This window comes from Pocillopora damicornis, chromosome 6 (assembly GCF_964200805.1).
Source record: "Pocillopora damicornis chromosome 6, jaPocDami1.2, whole genome shotgun sequence".
NCBI classification, from domain to species: Eukaryota; Metazoa; Cnidaria; class Anthozoa; order Scleractinia; family Pocilloporidae; genus Pocillopora; species Pocillopora damicornis.
In genome coordinates this window covers 22,190,623-22,214,936 of record NC_142675.1, presented here as the reverse complement: position 1 = coordinate 22,214,936, position 24,314 = coordinate 22,190,623, and the positions used below count along the sequence as shown (strand labels likewise).

The window sequence follows — 24,314 nt, the reverse complement described above, 5'->3', positions numbered from 1 at the left end:
CCTACCAATCCCATCCTTGCCTTGAACATCCAAGCAACTATTTATTAACATAGTGTCTTAACATGGCCGTGTAATATTTACATGGGAATAGTGATGCTGAAATGAGATGAGGTTTCATGATAAGAACATATCCTGGGCTAAGGTTTTGTTCAGGACATATTTATGCATTGTTCAATTGACCGAAGAAAAGGCCAAAGAGGGAGTTATGTTGGCTGCTAATTCCCGTTGGGGTAACAGAATGTCTTAAAGCATAACAATCATTGTTTATCGTCCATCGCGAGGTTCAATGTATATCTTTATCCTTTTGAGACTGAAAGGAACTGTTTAATTTTGCTCAATCCGTTTTTCGTTTTAACAACTAAGGAAAGACGAGAAGCAGAGTTTTTCTCTTGTTTGGTTGAGCACTTTGTGCGCTGAAGTAAGAGAGTATCACATCACGGTGTGAAACACTCTTTTCTTTTTTTGAGACTGCATTGCGTGACAAAACAGATGAAAAACAACGTCACAAGATTACCGTTTCTGGGAAATCTGCTATTCATAGAATCATCACCCTGAGATAAACGACACTCACTGATAACATAAAGTTGAGCTTTTGGCGAAGAAATAGTAGTCATATTATGGCGGATAAGTCGAAGAAAACCATTTGTCTTTTCAATTGCGATAACACCTATAAGCTAGATGTGGTTGAGGCGTTCCTGATGGAAATGAATAAGAAACATGGCTTCAACTTCGCGATTGGGAAGCACAACTTTGAATTGCAACAAGTGGCTGATTATTGTAAGACCAAAATTCCTCAAATTCAGATGGATTGTGCAATTTTTGTCGTACAGGCACACGAGTCGCGTCTCTCGATCAACGAAGATAATGCGGGGATTGGCTACGCGAAGATCTACAGAGCTTTGTTAGATGCCACAGGTAAGTTAAGGGAGAAAAACTGTTTCATTTAACGGGCATGGATGGCATAGAACTAAACAACAGACAGTTTATCGCGTTATTAAGTGTTGAACGGGAGATTCGGTAAAAGAGAATATGCGCAAATACTTTACTTTCTCTTTCGAGCCGTTGTTGTCACACACCATAAGGCGGAAGCGGTTTAGGGGTTTTTTTCGGCATTTGATCCATTTATCCTGTGAAAACGAAATGACATGTTCGTGATACAACATTCGAGGTCATATTTTTTTAAAATAAGGAGAAATTTATTTTTACGAAGGATGGGAAATGTGATAATATTCAAAACATTTGATTCAACTCGCCTGGTAGGTAGTCTAGGTATGCGAATGCTTATGAATAAAGATTCTACTTGCAATTCGTACGGGACTCAGTTTATTTGTAACAGAAGCTAAAGAATTTAGAGTCTTTTTTTGGCATTTGATCAATTTATCCTGTGAAAACGAAATGACATGTTCGTGATACAACATTCGAGGTCATATTTTTGAAAATAAGGAGAAATTTACTTTTACAAAGGATGGGAAATGTGATAATATTCAAAACATTTGAATTAACTTGTTTGGTAAGTAGTCTAGGTGTGCGAATGCTGATGGATAAATCTTCTAGTTGGAATTCGCACGGGACTCAGTTTATTTCTAACAGAAGCTAAAGAATCGCATTTGTCATCAGGGGAAAAGAGGGTATTGGTTAAATCTGTGACATTATTAAAACCGCGCAACACACCGGCGGAGCGAAATGGAAACAAATATACATGTAAGACACGCATGAAAAAGCTTGGTACATCAGCTGCAATATTCACGCTTGTGGTAAACAACTCGGATGAATTGCAAATAGCAAGTCGGCGAACGACGCTTCCTTTTTCTTAACTATCTATTACTATTAACTATTGGTTACTAAATGCTGCCAATTCGATACAACAACGATAAATTTAAGTTCAGAGGAAGCAATGACTGAAGTCATGGGGGAATTAATTTAGCTTAATTACTCATTGTTATAAGAAGCACGAATGGCCGAACAAAAATTCAGTTAATGAGTAACGTAGAAAAATATAAGGGGTATTTTTCTCGGAAAAAAGACGGATCTAAATTTCATTTACGGTCAGAACTTCGAAAAAAAGAGGGAAAAAAAATATCGATGTACTTTTTCCTATAAGATCTATATTTGATTATTTGATAGAATATATATCTTTTGAACTTTTAGTTTATTTGAGGAAAAGGTTAGTTTACAAGTGTCGCAAAGAAAATAGTTGCAAAACAGAGAAGAACTGCAAATATCGTACACTTAAGTAATTATTGCACGCTTCATGTTGTCTAATCTTTTTTTGAAACATTGTTTATCAGACAACAAGGTGTTGATCGTCATCGGTGGCGATGATGAATACAAACAAGATGAAGACGAGGAAGGACAGGTTGTTATCTCACGCTGGGCACGAAGGAAAGTGGAGTCACAGTTTGATGAAGAGTATCTCGATGGAAGAAAGAGCTTCATTTTTTCTTGGAATGAGACTCATAGAAAAATCCACGAAGAGGCGCTATTGCATTACTTTGATCCAAGCAAAAATGGGGAAAAGTTCCAAGACCAACCAAAACTGAAACAAAAACAAGAACCAACAACTCACTACGACGAGGTATGACTTAATTAAGCGACATTCACTAATGGTGAGTTATGGAAAAATGTTTTAGACGCTCTCTGAAACCAATGAAATAAGCCAGGTTTGTTCAGATATTATAATCTCGATATTTGGTTGGTGAGAAATGAATTAGTGCGATGTTCCTATACTAGAATAGTTGAGATATAAAATTTCAACTACGTTTGCAAATGTTTACGCTGGACCAAAAAGTCACTGATAACGCCGTCAAAACAAAAAAGCGTCCTTGAATGTCCTGAAAGAAAACTGAATAGTGAAAAAAAAAATACAAATAATTATGATAACGGTAACGAGGATGATAGGTATAGTAACAATTATAACACAAATTTTCTTGGTCATGCAATATTGTTCTCTATTATCAAAGTTATAGTATTGTGCTTTGTGCTAGTAAGGCTCAGAGGTATATAATGGTGATTGAACTTAGTGGAGTGCAAGTTGAACTGAAATCATATGCGTGATCGGCATGATTGCAAAACGGAACTAGCGCGCAGCACGAGTTTGATTTGAAATCACAAGTATGATTTCAGGCCAAAGTTACACGACATAAGTCCAATCATCACTTTATTACATTCTATTTTGAAATTACAATTTTTAAGCGCCAAAACTGATACAGGACTTAAGTCAGTACAAATTCTTCATTATCATTCATTTTTTCTTTCTTTGTCCGAAGCTCGTGACAGGATGAAAACACCTTTCCCTTTTTCTTTAACGAGCTCAAAACTAACCATCTCTTTTATTCTATTGACTACATCGTCGTTATTCAAATGCCGTTAGAAAGAGAATTCATCCATTTTTGGCAAAGAGAGGAATTCTCCACCCAATGGCCTCTTTGTCTTCCGTTTTCCTGCAATTTGATCGATTATACGTAAAAAAAGCCATGACATCTGATTGATTATTTTGGTTTTAATGTTACTTTTTCATTGGTTGGGGAGATGTTTTTAGGGGAAAACAGTGCGAATCGAGAATATACTACATTACTGAGAGCCAATTAGTTTACAAGCATCACCAGAAATTTCAAAATGCATGTATTAAACTATAATTATGTGGAGTGCAAGTTGTAAGAAGGCTAAGAGAGATGCTATATACACGGCATCTGGTCATTCATATTGCAGGCACCGCTTGGAGATAGCAAGGAAACACCTTTTCCGAGAGGAAATGCAAGGCAGGAAAAACCCTCCGTTGAGGTATGAGATTACCAAGGCTAGCCCACCAAAGTTAACCCACTTACAGAATTAGCGCCAAACGACTTAAAAACCAAACAAAAAGATTTCTCCATTGGGTGAAAGTTTAAAGAAAATGTGTATGTTTGTCTTCATATGCGTGTTCGGGTCGAAAGGAAATGTCTGGAGATTGAATCAGACACACACACCAAATCTTAGGAAAAGATAACTACAATTTAAAGTACAATTCGCCCGAGTAGGGAGCAGGGATCTCAGCAGTTTCTGTGAGAGGAATAAATAGGGGCCGTAATTTGCGAGTTTGTGATATGGTTTACATCAAACAAGCTAGTATGGCCAAACGAGAATGGAGTCCGTGAACCACAAAACTTAGTTTAGAAAGTAAGACTGAGCTTTATAAATTCAAGGAAATGATATGAATGGTTGAATGAGTGGAATGAAAACTGGGCTTTTATCTTGCAGCCGAAATTTGTAGGCGAGAAACATCATTATGAAGGAAATGAAGCAAGTGAAAGGACAGGAATGAACGAAACTAGTGAGTTAAGACGTTCCCAAAATCAACCTAATTATGGAGGTAATAGCGTTAGTTTGCTAACTTTCCGTTGAGAATGGAACTACTTTTATTTTCCCGAGTTTTCCTGAACCCCATTCTAACATATCGAGTGTGGAATACTACAGGGTAGTTTAATATTATCAACTGAGTTGATAACGTAAATTGGCCACCGATGAGTTTCAAAGCTGACGTTTTGAGCGTTAGCCATTCGCTCTCGGACAAATAGCTAACGCCAGAAACGTCAGATCAGATACTCTCTACGGTGGCAGATGAACGTTATCAACTTAGTTGATATATTTAACACTAAATTAGCCTATTACACTCTCCCATCGAAGCAGCACCACAGTTTCTTTAGAAATTCAACCCTTAATTCGAATGTGGAATATTTTCTGATTGAATTCTCAGTTGTTATTGACCTGCCTTTGTTTATCAAAGCTGCAGCCGTGAGACGCGATCCTCATTACCCAGAGGGCATTGTACTCCTGGAGACGCGTTTGGTTCATGGCGAGATTTCATACAAAAAGTGGCACATTAGAAAACGACAGGGTTCATGGGAGCCTTCTGACTCACAAGTTTCGAATGTAAAAGCAGACAAGTCAGAAGGAAGTTTTTCAGTGCAGTTTAAGAGTAAAGGGAACGGTGGGGTTAGCTACGTTTTTATCCACACACCTTGGTGGCGCAGATGTTTTGATTGCTTTAGGATGTGTTGTTGTTTTTGTAGTTGTTGTCATTAAAATCAGTAAGGACTTTGCGGCAAGAAAGGGTGTCCTCTCTTGACTTTCGATTTTCAGATCTTTACCACACTGTCAAATCAAGGAATCTGCTTGTTTTCGCCACCTGCTGTCGCTTAATAGCAAAACTTTGCAAGAGCTAATTCAGATTCCCTATACATCAGTCTCCGAAAGAATTGGACGTTCACCGAGTTATTTATTAGAAATCACCGAATATTTACGATTTCAATAGCCTTAGTACCTCCGAGATCGGGCTTCAATGATTAATTGACTAAGTTTTAATTTCTCGGGTTTTTTTGTGTAGGTTTTTTTTTTTCGGTAAGGGAGTTTCTCCTCTAACTGTTACAAAACAATCGCCTTGATAAGAAGACAGCTTGATTGAAAGGTATTTACTCACAGGCTATCGGTGACCTCGGCAAAATTTATTTGACTTTGAGAAGAGGGGACAGTCAGAAGCACTAAATAACGCTCGATTGTTTTTTTTTTTCTTTTACTACGAAGCTTTATGGGGAAAAAACGTTTTGGTTTACACTCGAAACGAAAGGAAAGCAACGAAGTATCTTATGTCCATTGAACAATAGGATTAAACAACCTGCAATTAAAAAATGCAGTACCATTAGATAACCTCTGAATGTTATGTTATGTCTGTTATGAGACTACTTTTAGATTAAACTGCTATGTTCTAAATTGTGGCAGGAATAAACATAGCTGTTGTGTGGCAATTTTCATCGGATGATATTGAACTGTTTAAAACTGCTCTGCAGAAGAAAAAGTTTATCAAAATATTTTCACCAAAGGGAAGGTCACCATACTCGCTTAAATGCTGACTTCATCATTTTCAACTGAGATGGAAAAAATAGCAATCTTTAGTTTGATTAAAGATACTTCACTCATAGCAACCATTAGCACTATCGAGATAGAAGAAATGGCGTGAAATATCTCCTGGTATTGGTTGTATGGTATTCCAGAAGAAATTTTACGTTTTATTTGGATTTAGGTTTGCAATTATGTGTAGCGTTCCAGGAAGTCACCTATTTTCTTGTTTGAGAAAACTCCTTTTCTTGGTTGAGACAGCTCATTTCGGGGGTGGGGGAAAGGGGGGGGTGGGAGAGACACTTGATTCGGTCTCGGAACGAAAAATGTTTACATACCAAAATAATAAACTGTGACGATAAATGGAAATTTATTGATGCCCGCATTTCCGAAAAACTACTGAACTTCACTCTGTATTGATGTATTGAGGGCATGTAATCTCACACAACTACAGTTAGCAGTTACAGATGAAAAACTTTAGTTACAGATGAAAATTCGAACCTGTTTCTCCTTCAAGGCTATATATTTAAAAAATAGAGAAGCCTTGATTGTGCTCTGTTCTGTTGTAAAGCACGCAGGAAGCGATTAGAGCACGAAAGAAGTGTAGGGAGAATATATAATAAAGAATCCATTCAATTCTCCGCGCATTCTACTTTCACTTTTCAAAATCAATTTTAATTCTAAAGCGAGCCACAGTGTCGTCAGCATGCTCTATACTCTCCTAAAGCACGCTATAACAAGCCAATCATAATCATCATTAAAATGGTTCAAATAATCTGATTGGCTGTACAAAACTAAAGCTGTCAAAAATTTCAAACCTTAAAGTTCACATTCTGCGGCAATTGTTTACAAACTTAAATAGTTTGGCAGGTCGAATCTAACACAGCAAATAATGACCTACAAATGGAAGAGAATTCTGAATTTTAGAGCTTTAAAAAAGTCAGTGGTTAAGTTTTAGAAAATTCAGTCAGAAATTAATTCCATGGCCAGTTACCAGTGCCCATGCACATGGCGTGAAATACCATAGACGAATGAGAATCTGCCGAAGGGGAATATTACTCCCAATCTTATAGAAGATATTAATATATATATATTTAACGAATTACTTCTCGGGTAGACTCCAAAGCTGTAAAACCGTAAGATCTTTCTCTCCTTCCAGTTGAACGTTGATTTGTTATGCGACGACTTTAACCCATCATGTCCGGTAAAACCGCTCTCCATTTTACATTCGTTTGAACTCTTTTTCCAAGGTTATCTTAATACCAATCGATAGCGGCAATTCTGAATTAATGTCGTCCCATATTGCTCTGAGGGTTCTTACAGTGGTAATCCTCCTTTTCTTATTTAATTCTTTCATCAGAGCCTCCAATCTTCCTTGGTCAGTCCAGTGGTACTTATTCTTTAGGCGGGTTAAAAATTGGCCCAGGGTCTCCCCAAAGCTGGACGCCTCTAATTGACAATGGTGGAATAGCAAGTAAAACAGGAAAGGGAAAATAGAATATCTGGTAAGAACTGAAGCAAAAGACTTGGGGGGGGGGGGAGAGGAGAGGAGGGGGTTTACAGGATTTTGAAAACGGAAAGGGGGGGCGTGCAGGATTTTGAGAACGGAAGGGATTGGTCGTCTCTAAAAGGAAGAAAAGGGAGCACTAAAGAAATTGAATGCCAATAAGGGGGATCATTAGAAGAATAGAGATTTATTTTACATAGAGAATAAATAATGACCGGTTCCTGAGATCAAGGGAGATGTAAAGCCAAGATGTAAGAGTCCTCCTAAGGGCTTCATTACAGACGAAGTCCTTCCAAAGCTATTGTTGGACTCGATAGATTTGGTTTCCAAGGATAATCACGTGCTACTTTACATGTCATTTGGGGAAATAATGTCCACGAGAGAAACACACAAAACTGTTTTACTTTGGAATCTCAGGAAAGGGCAGTATTTAATTCCTGAGTAGGGAGGGAATGCCTCGAGAAAGGGATTGAGTCTGTTATTTGGTTCTTCTCTCTGCAAAATGTCTTACCTTTAGCCATAACTTCTCTGTCCATCTTATTTTTTTCTTGCTGCTTCCGAACCAATATAAATTTCTCTGCGAAGAGCAACACGGAGTCAAGAATTTCAAGAGCTAAAAGATCCACTTCATTGGACTGCACAGCATTCCCGTTTGTATAATTTGCAATGAAATAGGTCCTCTCGCCAGAACTACCGGTCACCATAGATGCTTTGTCAAACACTTCCTCTTTCTCCTCCTCAGTTTTTAGCTTGTCCAGAAAGGTAATCACAGTTACGGGAGTATGACCTGGAAAATGAAATGAAGGATAATCGGTGCCAAAAGACTATGACCGCCCAACGCGCGGAAAAAATCATTTTTACGGTGGTGTAAGGATTTTCTAAATTAATAACTTCTCTGTTCCTCTCATTTTGTAATGCTGCTTCCGTGTCTATATAAACTTCTCTGCAAAAAGCAACACGAAGTCCAGAATTTCAAGAGCAAAAAGATCTACTTTAATGGGACTGCTCAGCCCTCTCGTGTATATAATTAGCGATAAAACAGGTCCTCTTGCTAGAAAGGTGATTGTTTACTGTAGAAGTTAACCCTGGTGTAGTGAGTGGTGTCAAGAGAACTTGGTGGTGTTTATCTATGGAAGCTACGACACGATCAATGTATCATAAAAACTTATTTTGGATTTTTCTTTGTTTTCAGTAGTAATTTGCGTTAATCTTTGCCGAGCTGTTTCTTCTTGAGTTATCATTGCCCATTTTGCCTTCTTCATCTAATAAAAGTAACAACGATGACGTAGTCTCAAATTATAGTTTGGCGTGTCTATAGTAACTACTAGAGAAATCGTCACATTGCCCCTTAAATTGTTCTTCGCCGGTAATATATTACTAAGCCTTGAGATATTATTATCATCTTGTCGAAGGTGCCCTTTGATCATACGAAATATTTTTCTGTATTTTCCGTCAAACAAATACAGATCGTTCGCCTTCACAAAGAAAATCACAGCGTGTGCACATCTAGCATGTGATGGAGTTCGTCTGGCCGCTGTGCTCACCAGTCCTCCCTCATCTTCGTTGCCATAATGCGCCGCGATTTCTTCTCCTGGTCAAATTCTTGATTCAAAACAAAATGAAAAGGAACATGTGGTCATTCCTCCCAGAAATTATGAAAAGGTAGCCTCTCTTTGTGAGTTAATGTTTGATTATAATTCGAGCATTTGTCGAAAACTAAATGTGCGATGTAAGCGTATATAGCAGAACACGGGAAGGCTACAAATCAATCCAGAAATTAAGCTCAGTAGAACACCTCGTATTTTACTATCTTAGGAGTTGGACAATATAAGTGATCGCTTCTTTCAACATTATTTCGTTTTCTTGCTTCCTTGGTTCAAGATTTTTGTTTATTTGGTCTTCGATTTTTCATTTTTTAGTTTTTCCACCACGTGCCATGTGATTTAGAGCATATTCAATGAATCCGATTGAAAGTAACTGATCTAGCGTGGGACATGGTTTCAACGGCGTCACTTCGATTGACTCCAATCGCAGTCGAAAACGTGACATCTTACTCAAGTGAATTATGTGGTTAAAATGGAGAATATCACAGACACATCGTGCAGTTGAGTCAAGTGAATCTCGCCTGTGCTGAAAAAATGGCGAAGTGATAAAATTGGCATGCACCTCAGTATATCTCCCAAAAACGCATGATAGTTCACCTTCCTGACACTACGTTAAGACATTCATGGACATGTGCTTCCTCGTCCTCAAGGAATCCTCTAGTATCGACCATCCGAATACCTTTCTGCAAGAAGCATTCTTCAAGAAGAATAGTTCCTTCTTTTCCAGTTCTTTGCTCAAAGGCACTCTGAGTCTCTCCGATGGCTCGCTGTAGAGTCCCTTTAACATCAACCAAGCATAAAAAATATTGAGATTATCATAGACTCTTTAATTGTCACGAAACTCATGAAACATCAAGAGAAAAAAAAGAAAACAAACGTGGAAGGAGTAATAGAGAACTAATTTTATAGACAAAACAGTAGAATCAAGGTTTACTTACCTACAAAGCTAGTTTTCCCAGAAGCTGCAGGCCCAATTAAAGGAATTCGAATCAAGTCGATGTCGTCAACATCTAAACCCCTGAAGGATTCTTTCATGACTCTTGGACAAGCATGAAAGTTATAATTCACAAGTTCACTTCTAAGTTTGATCAACCTCTCTTCCTCCTTTCTTTTCTCTATTTCCTTGCTTGATTATTGGCCATGATCCATCTCAAGTAGATCTCTTGTCCTTCAACGCTGAATCGGACATTAGCCCAACGTAGCCTTAAAAAACATAGAAATAAAGCAATCGAATGAAAACAAAAAGACCGCTACAAATCAAAAGGGTCCAAAACTCTCTACCCTCCCCTCCCCTGGTTCACTTTAGTTATCATTACACCGGATGTTTGTGAATAATACACTTGTAAATGGCACTTTCCATACTCTAATATTCACAATCAACACCGGAAGTCTTACATAAATTTTAAAACGAGCGGAAGTCTTACATAAATTTTAAAACGACCTTTGCTGGTTCGATCGATAGCGAGCGAAATTGGTTGGCAATCGATAGCGGCATATTTTCTCTGATTTTTCTTTATGGTTCAAAACAGTTCTATAACCTGGGTTAATCAGATTCCTGCTTGTCTCTGGAGCAAGAGCCACTTAATTACAAATAAATTACATCTGGACAATTACTCATGATAATTGCATTGCTATGTGTCAACGCTATGCTAAGTCACGTAAAACGAGAATGTCTCTATACTGAACGAAAGAAGAAAACTTACGTAGCCGACAAAGTGTTTCCGAACAACTGAGAAAAGCTTCCGAAGTACAACAAAGTACTTTGGAATATTCTTAGTTCCACCGTGGCTCTAGAGAGAAAACTGTATTAAATCATGTGATCAACTGGGTTATTTTGAGCACAGCATGTGATCGATTCAATATTCGAGAGGCCGGCGCGGCTGCTTTCTTCCTTGTTTCATTGAACTGCATGGAGTTTGCACTTTGGCCGAGCGGAAGACCTATTTGACTGGCTTCAAAAAGTAAGTCCTTCTCAAACCGTTAGATATGCGAACTACCCAGAACCTCCATCTACGTATTCAGCTGTAGTTGGCTCGCTGCTTTTGCAATGATATATTCGAAAAGGCGATTCGAACGCAATTTCGACTCGAAATATCGGGGATCGGTTCCAACTTGGGCCGTTTAATTCGAATCTATAGTACCATTTTTACCACGAACGAAGTATGAAAATTTAGAGGCAGTACTAGTTTTCATGTTCCAAACTATAGCGCCTATTACCAAAATCCTGCAACATGACGGTAAACTTCGTGGATGACTTGGATCACCTCGTTTCACGGTTACGTGATTGTTATGGCAAAACTTTGACGACAAATTTGCATTTTGTAAATACTTTCACGTTCGGTCAAAAGCATTAAAACACTGATTTGTAAATGAGAATAATTTCCGCTTATCAGATCAATTTAGACACTTCCATAAATACTCATTTAGATTTTGTCTAGTGATAGCATGTTGCGACAAATCCGCAGTTTAAACGACCCGCTGTATACTGAGATGTTTTCAAAGTTTAACTATCTTTAAGTTTATGCTAAGGCTGTGCCAAGGACGTTAAGTTGTTCAACGTTTTCAGCTGAGGTGCCTAAGGGTAGCGGTTTGTGTCAGGAGTATATCTCTCTTTGAGAGCTAACGATCTTTAAGTTTATGCTAAGGCTGTGTCAAGGATGTTAAGTTGAAATGAAAGGGTAAACCAAAGCCGAGATATGTATTAACCTTTAGGGAAGGGCAAGCTTGTTATATTTTCATTACCAATGCGAACTTCCACCCGCTTGAAGTAAAATTTGTTAAATATTGTGACCTACACCGTCTCAAAATGCATTCATACCAACTGTTGCGCGCATTCATCGTAGATGGTTTTACTACAAAAACTAATTTTACTCCTCTCATTGGTAAGTGACGCAAAACAGATCACTTCTCGGTTCTGTACACGCTCGAATAAAGATGCTAAAAACTGTAGCCATATTATCGAATGATGACTTAAACACAGTAAATTTATTTTATACCTGTACATGTACAAATTTAATTATCATTGATGACAAGCACAAGCGTTACATCTGCGTGACACAGATACACTTCAAAGCGTTTTTCCGTCTCGCTTGTCTGGCTCCAACAAAGACTGAATTCACGTGATTCAAGGGTGAAGTCCATGCACACGTGAGGCACAAATACTCCACGTGAAACAAGCACACGTCACTGTGTGATGATTGATGTTCTCACAGCTTCTCAAGAAAAAAATTGCGAAATAATATCAGGCGGTTTAGAAATAGATTAATACCCGTGACGTCGCGTTAGCCTGTTACTCGTCTTAAAACTCGAATTATATCAGAAATGCAATTTCATCGACAATTTGTCTATGCCTCAATTGACATAATGATATTATTTGTATGCTATTATCATACTTCCAGACAGATTGCATTTCAAGGTTAGAGCTGGTGACAAATCGAAACATGGGGGTAAGCTATACAATTAGCATTTATCTGCCAAATATTCAGAAACTCTAACATTAGAAAGTTTTAGCCTAAAAATATAGGTCTTGCCAAGATGCGAGTTCCCAATAGGGTCAGCTAGAAACCATACAGGCTTAAAATGGAGTAGAAGTTTGAATGATGGATAGCTCTTTTCTCTTTTCACTGGATGAATCGTCATTCGGCCAAAGTTGTCGAGAAACAGATTTCATTAAAAGGATGGGTTTAATCACCTGCTTTCGACAAGTTGGTCCCGGTGTTCTTAAGAGATAATGTTACTTGATTTCACTTAGATTTGCGGTTCCCGTGCCAGGCCTACCAACTATGCGTACGTCACTAGCAGAGATAGTTACGAAGGGGAGGCACAAGAGAGAAACGTTCCACGACTGGATGATAAGCCAACGCAACAAGGACAGAATGAAGGAGGAGAAAATAACCACAATGAACGCGAACAACAAGCAGGGAAGGAAATAGACCAAGGGGAGGCGAGAAGGAGAGAGGAAGAGTTAAAACAGTTGCAGCTTGAGGGCAACCTTTACCGAAAAAAATTGGTTGGTTATAAATTCGGAGTGAACACTGGACAAAATAAGAACCTGTTTACCAATATCACCCAATTGAGGATCGGGGTATTTGGCCCCACGGCTTCGGGAAAGACCAGCTTCGTCAACACGTGCGAGAGAGCTTTAAGGGAAACCGAAGAAGGACATGCGTTAGAAAGTACTCCCGGAGATGAGTGGACCACTAGACCCCAGGACTATCTGCCAGAAATGTTCTTCCACTTGGTTGACACGATAGGTTTCTCCAATTTTGATTTTAATGAATCTGCTGAGTTTAAGAACATCTTGAATGGAAAAATACAACCTGGTGATGCTATCGCCCATCCTTCTGATCGACAGATCTATCTACAGAAGTTAACGAGATTCCCATTGTTTGAGAAACGAGTTCATGGAGTCATTATTGTTGTTAAGGCAAATGACCCTCGGCTAACTAACGGAGAATTTAAAGAATACCTGCAGCCAGTTAGAGATATACTTCGAAATAGAGGTAATTTCCTACCAATTTTTCCAACCGAGATTTTTCCACCTTGTTCATTAACGTTTTATTCCAAGACAGGTCGTCTTTCCTCGATGACTGCCGATCCAATTTCTCGATCAAAATCGTATTAATCCTATAAACTCTAGAGAAATATTTTGAGATTGCACTAGTTGGTACGCGAAAGAGGAAACAAGGGTTACATTTTTCTTTGTTTGTTTGTTTTTTTTTTCACACAAGGAATGACACCTACCACAGTCGTCACGCATTGTGACACACTGCGGACAGAAGAGAATAGTATGACCGCCCTCAACGAAGCTTCAGAAGCTGTAGGAAGTTCTCCCAGTAGCACATACTTGATCAGGAACTATACCAAAGAAAACAGGACACGTGACCTTGAAATTGAGCTTATGGCACTTAAGATTCTGCACAGTGCAGTGATAGGAGCTGAGAGGGCAGTCGCAAAGATCGTAACAGGGACAGGTTTGTTGAGCAATTGTCTGGTTGATGGATTGGGAGACTGACTAATTCACTGAGTGACTGATTGACTAGTTAACTTGCTAGTTTTATTTAACATCTTTCCTCTGTAGATGGCTTATGCTTGTGTGCGATTCTTGGGCTTACAATGCATACGCAAGTGTAAACACTAATCATCCGAACTTTTGCCCTGTATCTATCCTTTATTCCTTTCAAACTATTTAATTTCTCTTTAGTACCTCGAGAGATTCTTCAACGTGCACCGATGGCGTTTGAAGCTCACGATAAAGCCCACTGTGAGGGATCCACTGTCGTTAAAAGAGTTCCCATCATATTCACTGGACAGCACCGTTCTGGAAAAACTAGCGTTAAGAACTCACTCAGGGGCCAACCTTTCAAGGTAAATGAAGATAGCATTGCTGGGAAAGATGAAAATTCCTCTTCGTTCAAAATGTCTCGTGAGATTTGGAAGGTGGGAGAGAAGGACAAAGACGCTAATTATGATTCAGCATTCTCTTTTGAGCATTATCTTGCGCGATCCACCGTTCAATATTTGAGATACAGAACAATTGAATTGGAGCCACGTGGAGCCATTTCCTCAGAAAGCTCAAACCCAAAACACATCAGCAACAGCCCAGAATCTAAATTTACTGCTTCTGATGTGACTCACACAGAAATTCATGACCCTGATATGACAACCGAGATGCCGAAAGATCATCAGCCCGGTGAAAAGCCGGAATCTTCAGAGAATTTCACAAATACGGCACATGGTGTCAGCGACGATTCAAAGTCAGAAGAATTTCTACGCTCCTTGACGGAAGTTTTACTGCAAATGGAAGTGGAGGAAGAAGACTTATATTCTATGCTGTGGGACTTTAATGGAGAGTCAATTAACCATACAACATATCCAGTTTTTCTGACTCACAAAGCAGTCTACATATTGGTTTACGATCTTAGCCAGAATGCAACAGCGATCGCCAAACCCGTCATAAAGCAAGGGCGGTACAGAGAGAGAGAAGACAGCCACTTCTCAAAAACAAATTTAGATTACCTCAAGTTTTGGATGTCTTCTGTTGCCTCCTCAGCCAGCCAACATGTAAATAATCCATCAAATTCTATATCAGAAGTACTACCGGAAAAGCTACCCCCAGTACTCTTGGTGTTCACTCATGCAGACACGCTTGGGGACGATGTTGACGCTAGAAAAATTGTAAGAGACGTTTATGGGTCCTTAAAGCAGACGCCGAGTGGAGTCCACTTGTACAAAGATTTCTTTGTCGTTGATACTACAAAATCTGGTCAAGAGTTTGAGTGTTCGGAGATCGTGCGCTTGCGAAAGGAGGTACTTGCTGTATGCAGTGAATTGCCACAGCTGAGAGAAACTATTCCAATCCAGTCGTTAATATTCGAAAAAGCAATCCAGAAGAAGAAAGAAGAGGGTCATAAATTTGTTTCCCTCGAGGATGCCAGACTACTTGCGTTCGAAGAATGTAACATTAGTGACGAAAAACAGTTCCAGAGAGCAATCAACTTTTTGCATGACCAAAGAATTTTAATTCACTTTGATGAGACTCCGGAGCTAAATAGATTAGTTATCTTGGATTTTGAGTGGTTACTCAACGTGTTCAAGGGAGTAATGTCAGTCAAGTTATATGAAGGGTCAGAGAACATTTTTGAACATCTATGGCGAAAGCTTGAGACGGAAGGAATCCTGGAGGAAAATCTCCTAGAATATGTCTGGGGCCCACTGCATGACAAGCGAAACACTTACGAGAGTCTTCTCGCAATTATGGAGAAGTTCAGCTTGATTTGCCCTTTGCCCTCGCTTGATCATTCTTGTGGTAAGATGTATCTTGTGCCATCCATGTTAATGTCTTATCCCACAGAGGGTATTACAAGTCTTGTTGCAGCTGCACGAATTCCTCCTATTTTTCTCACATTTGAGTCTGGTCAAGTTCCCTCTGGTTTGTTTCTCCGAATTGCCTTGCAATTGGTTCAGTGGAACAGAAAAAACAATCCAAACTCAGCAAACTTCAACTTTTATAGTAATTATGCCAGATTCTATCCATCAGTAAAGGAGAAATGCTCTGTGATCCTCCGGTGTTATTCGTCTTACATTGAAGTTGTTGTACATGGAAATAATCGCAATCATGAGTCGGAGGATGGTTCACGCTCAGAGTTGGATTTGCGGGGACAGGAGTCCTTCGATGAAAATTGTGCTCGAGCAGTGCGCAGGCAGCTGGATATAATAGTTAATTCCATGCTTTCCAAGTTCTTCTGGCCAAAGAACACGACGTACAGAGTTAGCTTCATGTGCCCAGTTTGTTGCCAGAACGGTGGAATAGTTAAACAATGTAAATTTCACCTTGAACAAGGTTGCAAGCAAGAGGAGTGCTTGCATTTTTTATCTGAGTCTGAAATTTGTAGTGCAGACATCATTTACTGTACCAGGAATGCTGTGGCACAGGAAATAAGTGTTCGAAAAGAGCAGTTTGAGCCCTGGATTAAGACCATATCACAACAGATATGCCATTTACGTTAGCTATGAAGATTATCATTCGTCGAAAAATTATACTTTTACCGACTCGTTCAATTTTAATTATGAGTTAAATTGTATTGTCTCCAGACTGTCACGGAATAATTAGAAGAGTACTTGAGCTGAAACTTCTAAAATCCGAAGATAAATCAATTTAAATTTCAATAACCATTATCTTGATCCACAGGAAACAAGTGAAGAACCAGTTGAGGCACAAGTTTCTTTAGAACAAGAAGGTAGTAACAGCTTATGTTTGTTTTCTCCCGTTTTAGATCATTATCCGTCGTCTCTGCTCTTTCTATTCGCAGCTTGAAAGGTTTTCCCAGACCTTAAAGGTCAAAGCATTACTCCAACCCTAGGTTCAAGGCTCCTTACCAATATAACTCACTTTTTCCAAATCTCCCTGAAAACTAGGAGAAGAAATAGTTCCCCAAGACCTTCCTCCTGAGATTCGAGACTTCCTTGCATTACCGTTACGTGATACCCGGGGCGTATATTTGAAAGATCTTGGTGAAATCAAAGTAATTTTGATGACGGACCCAGCTTTCCCTAGACGTTCAGATCCAAAGACAAAGAAAAGGATCCGTTCGCTAGCAAGGGAGTCTGTAGCGAAAAAGCGGCACGACGTGTTAAAACATCTAAGAAAAATTACACCAGCTGGATCTACTGGTGAGTCTTTCATTTGCTTTCATGCTGTGATATCCTTGCTCCAAGTTTTTTTTGTCCGTCTTACACAAGAAAATGACTCCAAAAATTTAAGGAGCCAATGTATCCATGCCAGGACAAGAAATTTCTCAACCTTTCTCAAGGAAATAACCCAAATGAGGGTTTACATAGACATAACCGTTTCAACTTAATTCGACTAACACTTTTAATTAGTTCTCGATGCAGTTTAGATATATTAAAATGAAGAAATACTTTGAGAACTATGAATTAACTAATGTACATTGAAAATAATGCGAACAAAAACATTTTGAGTTCGGGTTTGAAAGGGGTTGTAGTGAATAATTTGATGCTGATATTATTTGAAAGCATCCACCTCAAATAGGTGTCCCTGGAACACTAGCTTCTGATTGGGCGTTCACCTTACTCGTTAAGTCTAGCCTTTTCCAAGCAGGACATTTTTAAGTGTAATATTGGTAGTATCGAAGGCACTTGATGCCAGAATTTAACTGTCTGACCGCACCACAGCTAACTTTTATTTCTTAGGTCCTTCTATTCCTGAAAACACCGACGTTCGTAACATTTCTTATCGCCGGAAGAAGAGGCTTACAGAAGCACTGAGTGGTGAGTCAGACATAATACTTGTATGAAATAGATATCTGAAAAGAGAAAGCAGTTGTACCAAGGAGACCCGACCATTGTCTCACATCTCGCTTCTCTCTTATCATTTTTAGTTTCTGGTGAACAGAGGCAAACTAGGCGGGGCAGGGAAGGGGAGCTGTTTAAAACACTCTCTATCTCTCACCCTTTAAGATTTAAGAAGATTCAGGACTTAATCAGTAAAAAAAATCATTGGAAACGAGCATTTTTTTGCCAAACTTTTTTTTCTCCTGCATTTAGGTGGACAAGACTGGAAGTTGCTGGCCGAAAAACTTGGTTTACGCGCAGATGAAATTCGATTTTTAGACTTCCGCGTTAAAGATCCTTGTGAAGGGGCCTTAAACAGAGTTGCTTCACAGGGTTCCCTTAATGTTGGTGATCTGTACAACTACTTAGTCGAGCTTGGTTATCCTCTAATAGCTGACGAACTGTGAAGCAAAGATACTTATTGTACATCTCAATATCTTAGACTTAATGTGTGTTTTTACATTCTGCTGAAACAATTCTCTAACATTTTAAGAATGTCCATGAAAAAAGGATTCGGCAAACTTCTCGTTTTAGATTAAGCCTTTAAAAACATTCGATGCATATCTCTTGCCGAGGCACTCATAACCTGCGATGATGCTCTCCTTGGTAGCGTGGAGGGGATTCAATAGTTTGTCAGCGAAAGATGACAGCCATGGTAGCCTCGCCGTGGACTCTACCACTAAAGCTTGCACTGTATTCCAGCTGGTAATAATCTTCTGATTACATATCACACATCTAGGTGGACAAGACTGGAAGTTGCTGGCTTAAACCCTGCGTTCCTAATCCTTGTTAAGGGGTCTTTAACAGAGTTGCTGCCCAGGATTCCCTTAATGTTGGTGATCTGTACAACTTATTAGTCGAGCTTGGGTATCTGCTGATAGCTGATGAACTGTAAAGCAAAGATACTTATCGTACATCTTATTACCTTACATTTGACGCGCGTTTTTACATTCCGCCGAAACCACTTTTCTTAAATTTTAAGCATGTCCAGGTAAAAAGAATTCGGCAAACTTCTCGTTTTAGATTAAGCTTTGAAAATTTTCCGCTGCATATCTTCTGCCAAGGCACTATTAACCTACGATGATGCTCCCTTTAGTAGCGGGGAAGGAGTTCAATATATAGTTTGGCAGCGCAAGATGACAGCCGGTTGTTTGAAAACGCCATGTTCTCTCGGGTCATTCTTGACGTATCTAATGCGATTTTTATCAGTAATAAACACAACATTGAAGGTTCGAAGGTATCAAGTAGTGCTGCAATCCTTCTTCTCACTCTTTACTGATGTATTCCGAGGGACTTGTTACAAAAAACAGATCACTAGAAGGATGCAACTGAATTATCATTTCCATTATCAACCTCTACATTACACTCTTGCATAACCATGCTTAAGCTATTGATCCTTCCGGTTCATTGTCTCTGCACATCCCTTAGCGATTTGCGAATGAACGCTTCGAGAGACTTAGTGATGCTCTTCCCATCATCTTCGGCGGGCTTCGTACTGACTTGTTCTACCTTCTAACATGTAGTCATGCAACCAATTCAGGACATGGCTCAAAGTAATTTTTTTTGACAAATTAGACAAAAGTCCGAACTCTAGACAGGCGACAAAAAACTGTAAAAGCCGGACTATTTTTTTCCGCGTCAGTCCCTCTCTGACTCTACGCTGCTACATGTACATTGAGGCCGGAAAGTCCTTTGCGACCTGACACGAAACAGACGCAGGAAATAAAGGAATTTATATATTACACATGATAAAGGAGCAAAATGTTGTACATGGTAATATCGACTTGGCGTTTGTGCTTCAAACTTAGTCTTAAACTGAAACATTCATAGTAATAAAAAAGTACTCTGCTTTAGCTTCTCCTCGACAACGGTCAACTAAACGGAATAATAAGACCATACAATACCATACAAGTTTTATTGTCACACTCTTAGCTTTTCAGCTGTGACATTACATAATAAAATGACACACCACCTTATTTACAGGTGTTTCACATGAATTAAATTATATTTTTAAGTAGATACTATAACATATGAATAAAAATTTTAGAATTCACAAAAGCCATTTAGGTCAGGATCATAAAATACAATCTAAAATAATACTAACAATGGCATAACAATTGTGAAAATTCGGGTTAAAATGCCTAAAATGCCTATTGACCTAAAAAGGTCAATTTTCTTGAAACCCCTTTTTGAATAATTCCCTACATATTTAAAAGCCGTCACCTCTCTCTGTAAATATGCTTCTCGTCTAAGTTTAACCAGAACTTGCATCGTACCTGCTCAACTAAAGGCAAAAACAAAATGACCTATTATTTTCATCAACTTGAGTTTAAAGCCATTACGCTCGGGCAATTGTCCCTGAAGCCATTTAAACCATTTGGATTTTAGACCTAAATTGACACCTCACTAGCTAGAGAGGGTAATCAGGCAGTCTACAACTTCCAGTTGGAGACAAACTTTGCGAAGAGGATCTTAGCTTTCGATGTTTTCAATAAACTAAGTTTTACGTTTACGTTACCTTAACGTCAACCAGATTACTATTTGAGTACTGACTTTCACCAACCTAAAAAGTTCTTAAGACATATACATGGTTCTAGCATATAATTATTTACAAAAGGGGGAAGGGAGGGAGGGGGTTAAGGGCTCTTGCCGCTTGTTTCAAATAGTGAATTAACTTTTGCGCTTCAGTTCTCGAGTTTATTGAGCCGCCTTTCAATATCGTTATCTTAAAGAAACAGATTGTAGACACGGTCAAACATCCCGGTCATCATGTGCCAAAAATATGTTATCATGTCATAAACGACCGATAAGTTGGAAACCTCTCTTGTTAAAACGATCAAAGCGCCTGTCTCCTCCATACGGTAGATTATCACTTCAGCTTCTGCCACATGTTGTAGCTGCTCAGTTATATGTGGTAAAAATCCACCCGGCGGTATCCATTGCGGGTTCCTTACCATCTCATCGTCTCTATAGGAGAGGCAGCCATTTCGCACTAAAGATTTCATCATCATCGTCCCATGTTTTGTTCTGCCGTTCATTTGCTCTTCCTCGGAAATCCCTGAAAAGTTTGAAATATCGCTTACACGTGTTGTGTTCACTAAACATGTGACAAGAAAATTGGTTTTCATGAGGTAGAGAACATTTAATAACAAATGTAAATGAACTGAGAAACTAGAATCTCTCTGAGATTGGAAGTACATTATTTCAGGCAGCATTCAAAAACCGAAACTTGCGTCGGCCTAGGTTAATACTCTCAGAAAAGGAAGATGCTGTGTATAACATTCACAGTATCTTAAATATGTAAGGACCTCAATCCACCCTCTGGACGAGGAAAAACATTTCACACGAGCTAGACCCCTAACGCGTTACAATGGAACAAACATTGTCCTCTATATTTCCTAGCCAATGAAATCATATGAAAATAAAATCGTCAAAATCATCTCTCTTAATATGACTAAACTGAAATCCATATAATAAAGACTTATTTGAAAATCGATAATTCTGGAAAAATCTAACTACATGTGACGGAGATTTCATCGAAGTCTTCATTAAAATAAAGAAAAACTTGTGTCAACTCAAAATAAAAACAAATCTATTAATAGCTTAAGGTAAAATTAAACACATCGATAATCTCAAAGAGTTGCTTCATTCCTCACCAGCAAGGTCATCTTTATTTACCACAACATATCCATCGCTGTTTATTGTGCCAATATGGCGTAAATGAGAAGTCAACACATCTTTTGTTTCCGTTGCCTTCCTCGAAGCGATTTTTCTGGTACAGTCTTCCGAGAGTCCATTCCCGTTATCTTCAAGATCTTTACTCTCTGTGCCCTTCTTCCTTTCTTCTTTTAATTTATCTCCTTTGTCATAATATCCCGCCTCCGACTCTGAAATATTTAATATATCCGTTACGCGAGAAGAAAATTGGTTTTCATGAGGTAGAGAACATTAAATAACAAATGTAAACGTACTGAAGGACTAAAATCTCTCTGAGATAGGAAGTACATTATTTCATACAGCATTCAAAAACCGAAACTTACGTCGGCCCAGGTTAATACTCTTAGAAAAGGAAGATATTTTGTATGTAATTCACACTATCTTGAATATGTGAGGACCTCAATAAATCCGAAAAACATTTCACACAGACTAGTCCCCTAACGCATAATAATGGATGAATATTGTCTTCTCTATTTCCTAGTTAATAACATCAAATGAAAAAAAATCGACAAAATCACCTCTCTTAATCGAACTAAATTGAAGCGTCCATAAGATAGATACTTACTGGAAAATCAATAGTTCTACAAAAATCTAACTACATGTGACGGAGATTTCATCGACGTATTCATGAAAATATAGAAAAACTTGTGTCAACTCAAAATAAAACCAACCCATCAAAAACGCAAAATTGAACACATCGATATTCTCAAATAGTTACTTCATTCCTCACCACTAAGGTGATCCTTATTTACCACGACAAAGCCATCGCTGTTCATTGTGCCTGTATCTTGTGAATGAGAAGTCAACACATCTTTTGTTTCCGTTGCCTTCCTCGAAGCGATTTTTCTGGTACAGCCTTCCGAGAGTCCATTCCCGTTATCTTCAAGATCTTCACTCTCTGTGCCCTTCTTTCTTTCTTCTTTTAATTTATCTCCTTTGTCATAATGCCCCGCCTCCGACACAGACGTTTGTTTGTTTACTTCTTTCTCCGCTGAACTGTGCGTAATATCCATTGCATGTGGATGATCTGTAAATTGCACATGCTCTTTCGCTCCTGGCTTCTCAGTCACGGGTGTCTTGTGGAGAGTTTCCTGAGGCACTCCTGGCCGATCATTTGGCTTCCAATCAAACTTCTGTCCACTCTTTCTTTCTTCTTTCAATTTATCTTCTTTGTCATAACACCTCATCTCCGACACAGACGATTGTTTGTTTACTTCTTTCTCCGATGAACTTCGTGCTATATCCCTTGCATCCGTAAATTGCTCGTGTTCTTTCGCTTCCGGCTTCTCAGTCACGGGTGTCTTGTGAAGAGTTTCCTCAGGCACTCTTGGCCGATCATTTGGCTTCCTTTCAAACTTCTGTCCTCTCTTACTCGGGTCAAAATAATGCAATAGCGCTTCCTCGTGAATCTTTCGGTAAGTTTTGTTCCACGAAAAGATGAAGCTTTTCCTTCCGTCAAGAAACTCATCTGTAAACTGAGAGGAAACCTTTCTCTTGGCCCAACGCGATATCAGTGATGATTCTTCTTCATCTTGATTCTTGTAGTGATCGTCTCCGCCAATAACAACTATAACCTTTCCGCCTGGTTAAAGGAAAAAAGAACGATTAATCATTCGTTGACTGCACAAACAAAAGCTTTTGAGAGTCAATCGCTTAAGTCACGCCACCGACTCCAACGTAGGTTAAAATAGAAATGGAATGGCCGTCTTTTGTTTACAAATTAAAACTGCTTCTAGGAGAAATCTCATCGTGCATCTGTCACCAGTAAATGATATCATGTCTTCCTCAAACATTTCTGGCTCGGACCGTAAAATCATTACGTATTTTTTCAATCACTACTGGCAAAATAGAACTATTGTTTGAAAAAAATAAAAGAATACGTCATTGATTTACCAGTGGCTCGGAGCAAGGCTTTATAGAGCTTCGCATAACCGATTCCAGCATTTTCCTCGTTTATGGAAAGACGAGATTCATTCGCATGAACCACAAAAAAGGCAACATCCATCTGTAGTTTAGGAATGGCCTTTTCAGCCACATGCGACATTTCAGAAAGGCGAAAACTTGTCTTGACGATGTCGAAGCTGAGTTCTTGTCTGATATCGCCTTTCATGTTAAGAAGCAATTTCTCCACTGAGTCTAAACTGTATGTACTGTCGCAATTAAAAAGAAAGACACGTTTGCGACATTCTGTCCTCGCGTTCTGATGTGGTTCATCATCAATTGCGTCTGAAATACTTCGCTCTAATTCGTTCTGTTCATCCATGTTAACCGCTGTTTACCGTGAAAATGAAAATGTCGTTGTTTCTGAGAAAAATGCATGACGGTAAATAGAACGTCACGCGAACAGACAGGAAGTGCGTGACACCGAGCGGTTTGGTTCCTTCAGCTCGCGTAAACGGTGGCATTAACTAATTTTGTTCGTTGCGAGTGATTTATCTCAAGCAGGAAGTTAGTGAGCTAACATTTTATTGTTACAGAAGAAAGCGAACGGACAATCTGGTTGAGATACAAACCACCTATTTTGTCAAATCGTCTCAATTTTGTTGGATGTTCGATAACATAATTTTGAAAATTACTTTCTATATGACAAACTAAAAGGCAACCTAAATTTCTCAGTCATTCCAACTACTATTGTGTTGCATAAAACTTAGCATGGTTTCTCCAAAAGTTGTTTCGATCTATTTCAAAGTTTGAACTACGAATCTAGCCCGAACTAGCCTGAATTCTGATTTCGTGGTTGGAAACGTTTGTTCGACCCGAGT

The 24,314-nt window shown here is 38.9% G+C and overlaps 3 protein-coding genes and 1 pseudogene across 8 annotated transcripts; 2 read left to right on the top strand and 2 right to left on the bottom strand.

Moving 5' to 3' along the window:
* The first annotated feature begins 34 nt into the window (after positions 1-34).
* Positions 35-5,745, top strand: LOC149044441 (uncharacterized). 3 transcript variants are annotated; one of them, XM_089208456.1, is made up of 5 exons: positions 35-915; positions 2,289-2,575; positions 3,709-3,780; positions 4,237-4,309; positions 4,763-5,745. In XM_089208456.1, the coding sequence occupies exons 1-5, from the start codon at positions 618-620 to the stop codon at positions 5,059-5,061; spliced, it is 1,029 nt and encodes a 342-aa protein (XP_089064582.1). In that variant the 5' UTR covers positions 35-617; the 3' UTR covers positions 5,062-5,745. The 3 variants fall into 3 exon arrangements, with proteins under 3 accessions (XP_089064582.1, XP_089064581.1, XP_089064580.1); XM_089208455.1 differs by having other exon boundaries at positions 4,237-4,348; positions 4,769-5,745; XM_089208454.1 differs by having other exon boundaries at positions 4,237-4,348.
* Positions 5,746-6,357: 612 nt separating this feature from the next.
* On the bottom strand, positions 6,358-10,113 carry LOC149044440 (uncharacterized; annotated as a pseudogene). The gene is made up of 5 exons (XR_016187349.1): positions 9,921-10,113; positions 9,580-9,760; positions 8,779-8,980; positions 7,890-8,166; positions 6,358-7,320 (listed from the first exon to the last, which is right to left on the bottom strand). The product of XR_016187349.1 is annotated as an uncharacterized LOC149044440 (transcript).
* A 693-nt stretch (positions 10,114-10,806) lies between these two features.
* Positions 10,807-18,490, top strand: LOC149044439 (uncharacterized). Of its 3 annotated transcripts, none has more exons than XM_089208427.1 (9): positions 10,807-10,943; positions 12,381-12,428; positions 12,734-13,484; positions 13,713-13,955; positions 14,186-16,473; positions 16,673-16,721; positions 16,900-17,154; positions 17,695-17,772; positions 18,049-18,490. In XM_089208427.1, exons 2-9 carry the CDS (start codon positions 12,423-12,425, stop codon positions 18,240-18,242), a joined length of 3,864 nt encoding a protein of 1,287 aa, XP_089064553.1. In that variant the 5' UTR covers positions 10,807-10,943; positions 12,381-12,422; the 3' UTR covers positions 18,243-18,490. The 3 variants fall into 3 exon arrangements, with proteins under 3 accessions (XP_089064553.1, XP_089064552.1, XP_089064554.1); XM_089208426.1 differs by having other exon boundaries at positions 17,677-17,772; positions 18,049-18,481; XM_089208428.1 differs by lacking the exon at positions 16,900-17,154 and having other exon boundaries at positions 18,049-18,481.
* A 1,245-nt stretch (positions 18,491-19,735) lies between these two features.
* Positions 19,736-23,877, bottom strand: LOC149044438 (uncharacterized). Its single transcript, XM_089208438.1, has 4 exons — positions 23,446-23,877; positions 22,283-23,134; positions 21,492-21,722; positions 19,736-20,893 (listed from the first exon to the last, which is right to left on the bottom strand). Exons 1-4 carry the CDS (start codon positions 23,813-23,815, stop codon positions 20,562-20,564), a joined length of 1,785 nt encoding a protein of 594 aa, XP_089064564.1. The 5' UTR covers positions 23,816-23,877; the 3' UTR covers positions 19,736-20,561.
* Between the last annotated feature and the right edge of the window lie 437 nt (positions 23,878-24,314).

Excerpts from the sequence above, each read along its gene's own strand:
- LOC149044441 (XM_089208454.1), top strand. The coding sequence starts at position 618 with ATGGCGGATAAGTCGAAGAAAACCATTTGTCTTTTCAATTGCGATAAC. Across the intron at positions 916-2,288 it reads AGCTTTGTTAGATGCCACAG|ACAACAAGGTGTTGATCGTC; the intron begins GTAAGTTAAGGG and ends ATTGTTTATCAG. Across the intron at positions 3,781-4,236 it reads AGGAAAAACCCTCCGTTGAG|CCGAAATTTGTAGGCGAGAA; the intron begins GTATGAGATTAC and ends TTTATCTTGCAG.
- LOC149044439 (XM_089208426.1), top strand. Across the intron at positions 13,485-13,712 it reads AGATATACTTCGAAATAGAG|GAATGACACCTACCACAGTC; the intron begins GTAATTTCCTAC and ends TTTTCACACAAG. Across the intron at positions 16,474-16,672 it reads TTAAGACCATATCACAACAG|GAAACAAGTGAAGAACCAGT; the intron begins ATATGCCATTTA and ends CTTGATCCACAG.
- LOC149044438 (XM_089208438.1), bottom strand. The coding sequence starts at position 23,815 with ATGGATGAACAGAACGAATTAGAGCGAAGTATTTCAGACGCAATTGAT. Across the intron at positions 23,135-23,445 it reads AGCCTTGCTCCGAGCCACTG|GCGGAAAGGTTATAGTTGTT; the intron begins GTAAATCAATGA and ends TCCTTTAACCAG. Across the intron at positions 21,723-22,282 it reads AAATAAGGATCACCTTAGTG|AGTCGGAGGCGGGATATTAT; the intron begins GTGAGGAATGAA and ends TAAATATTTCAG.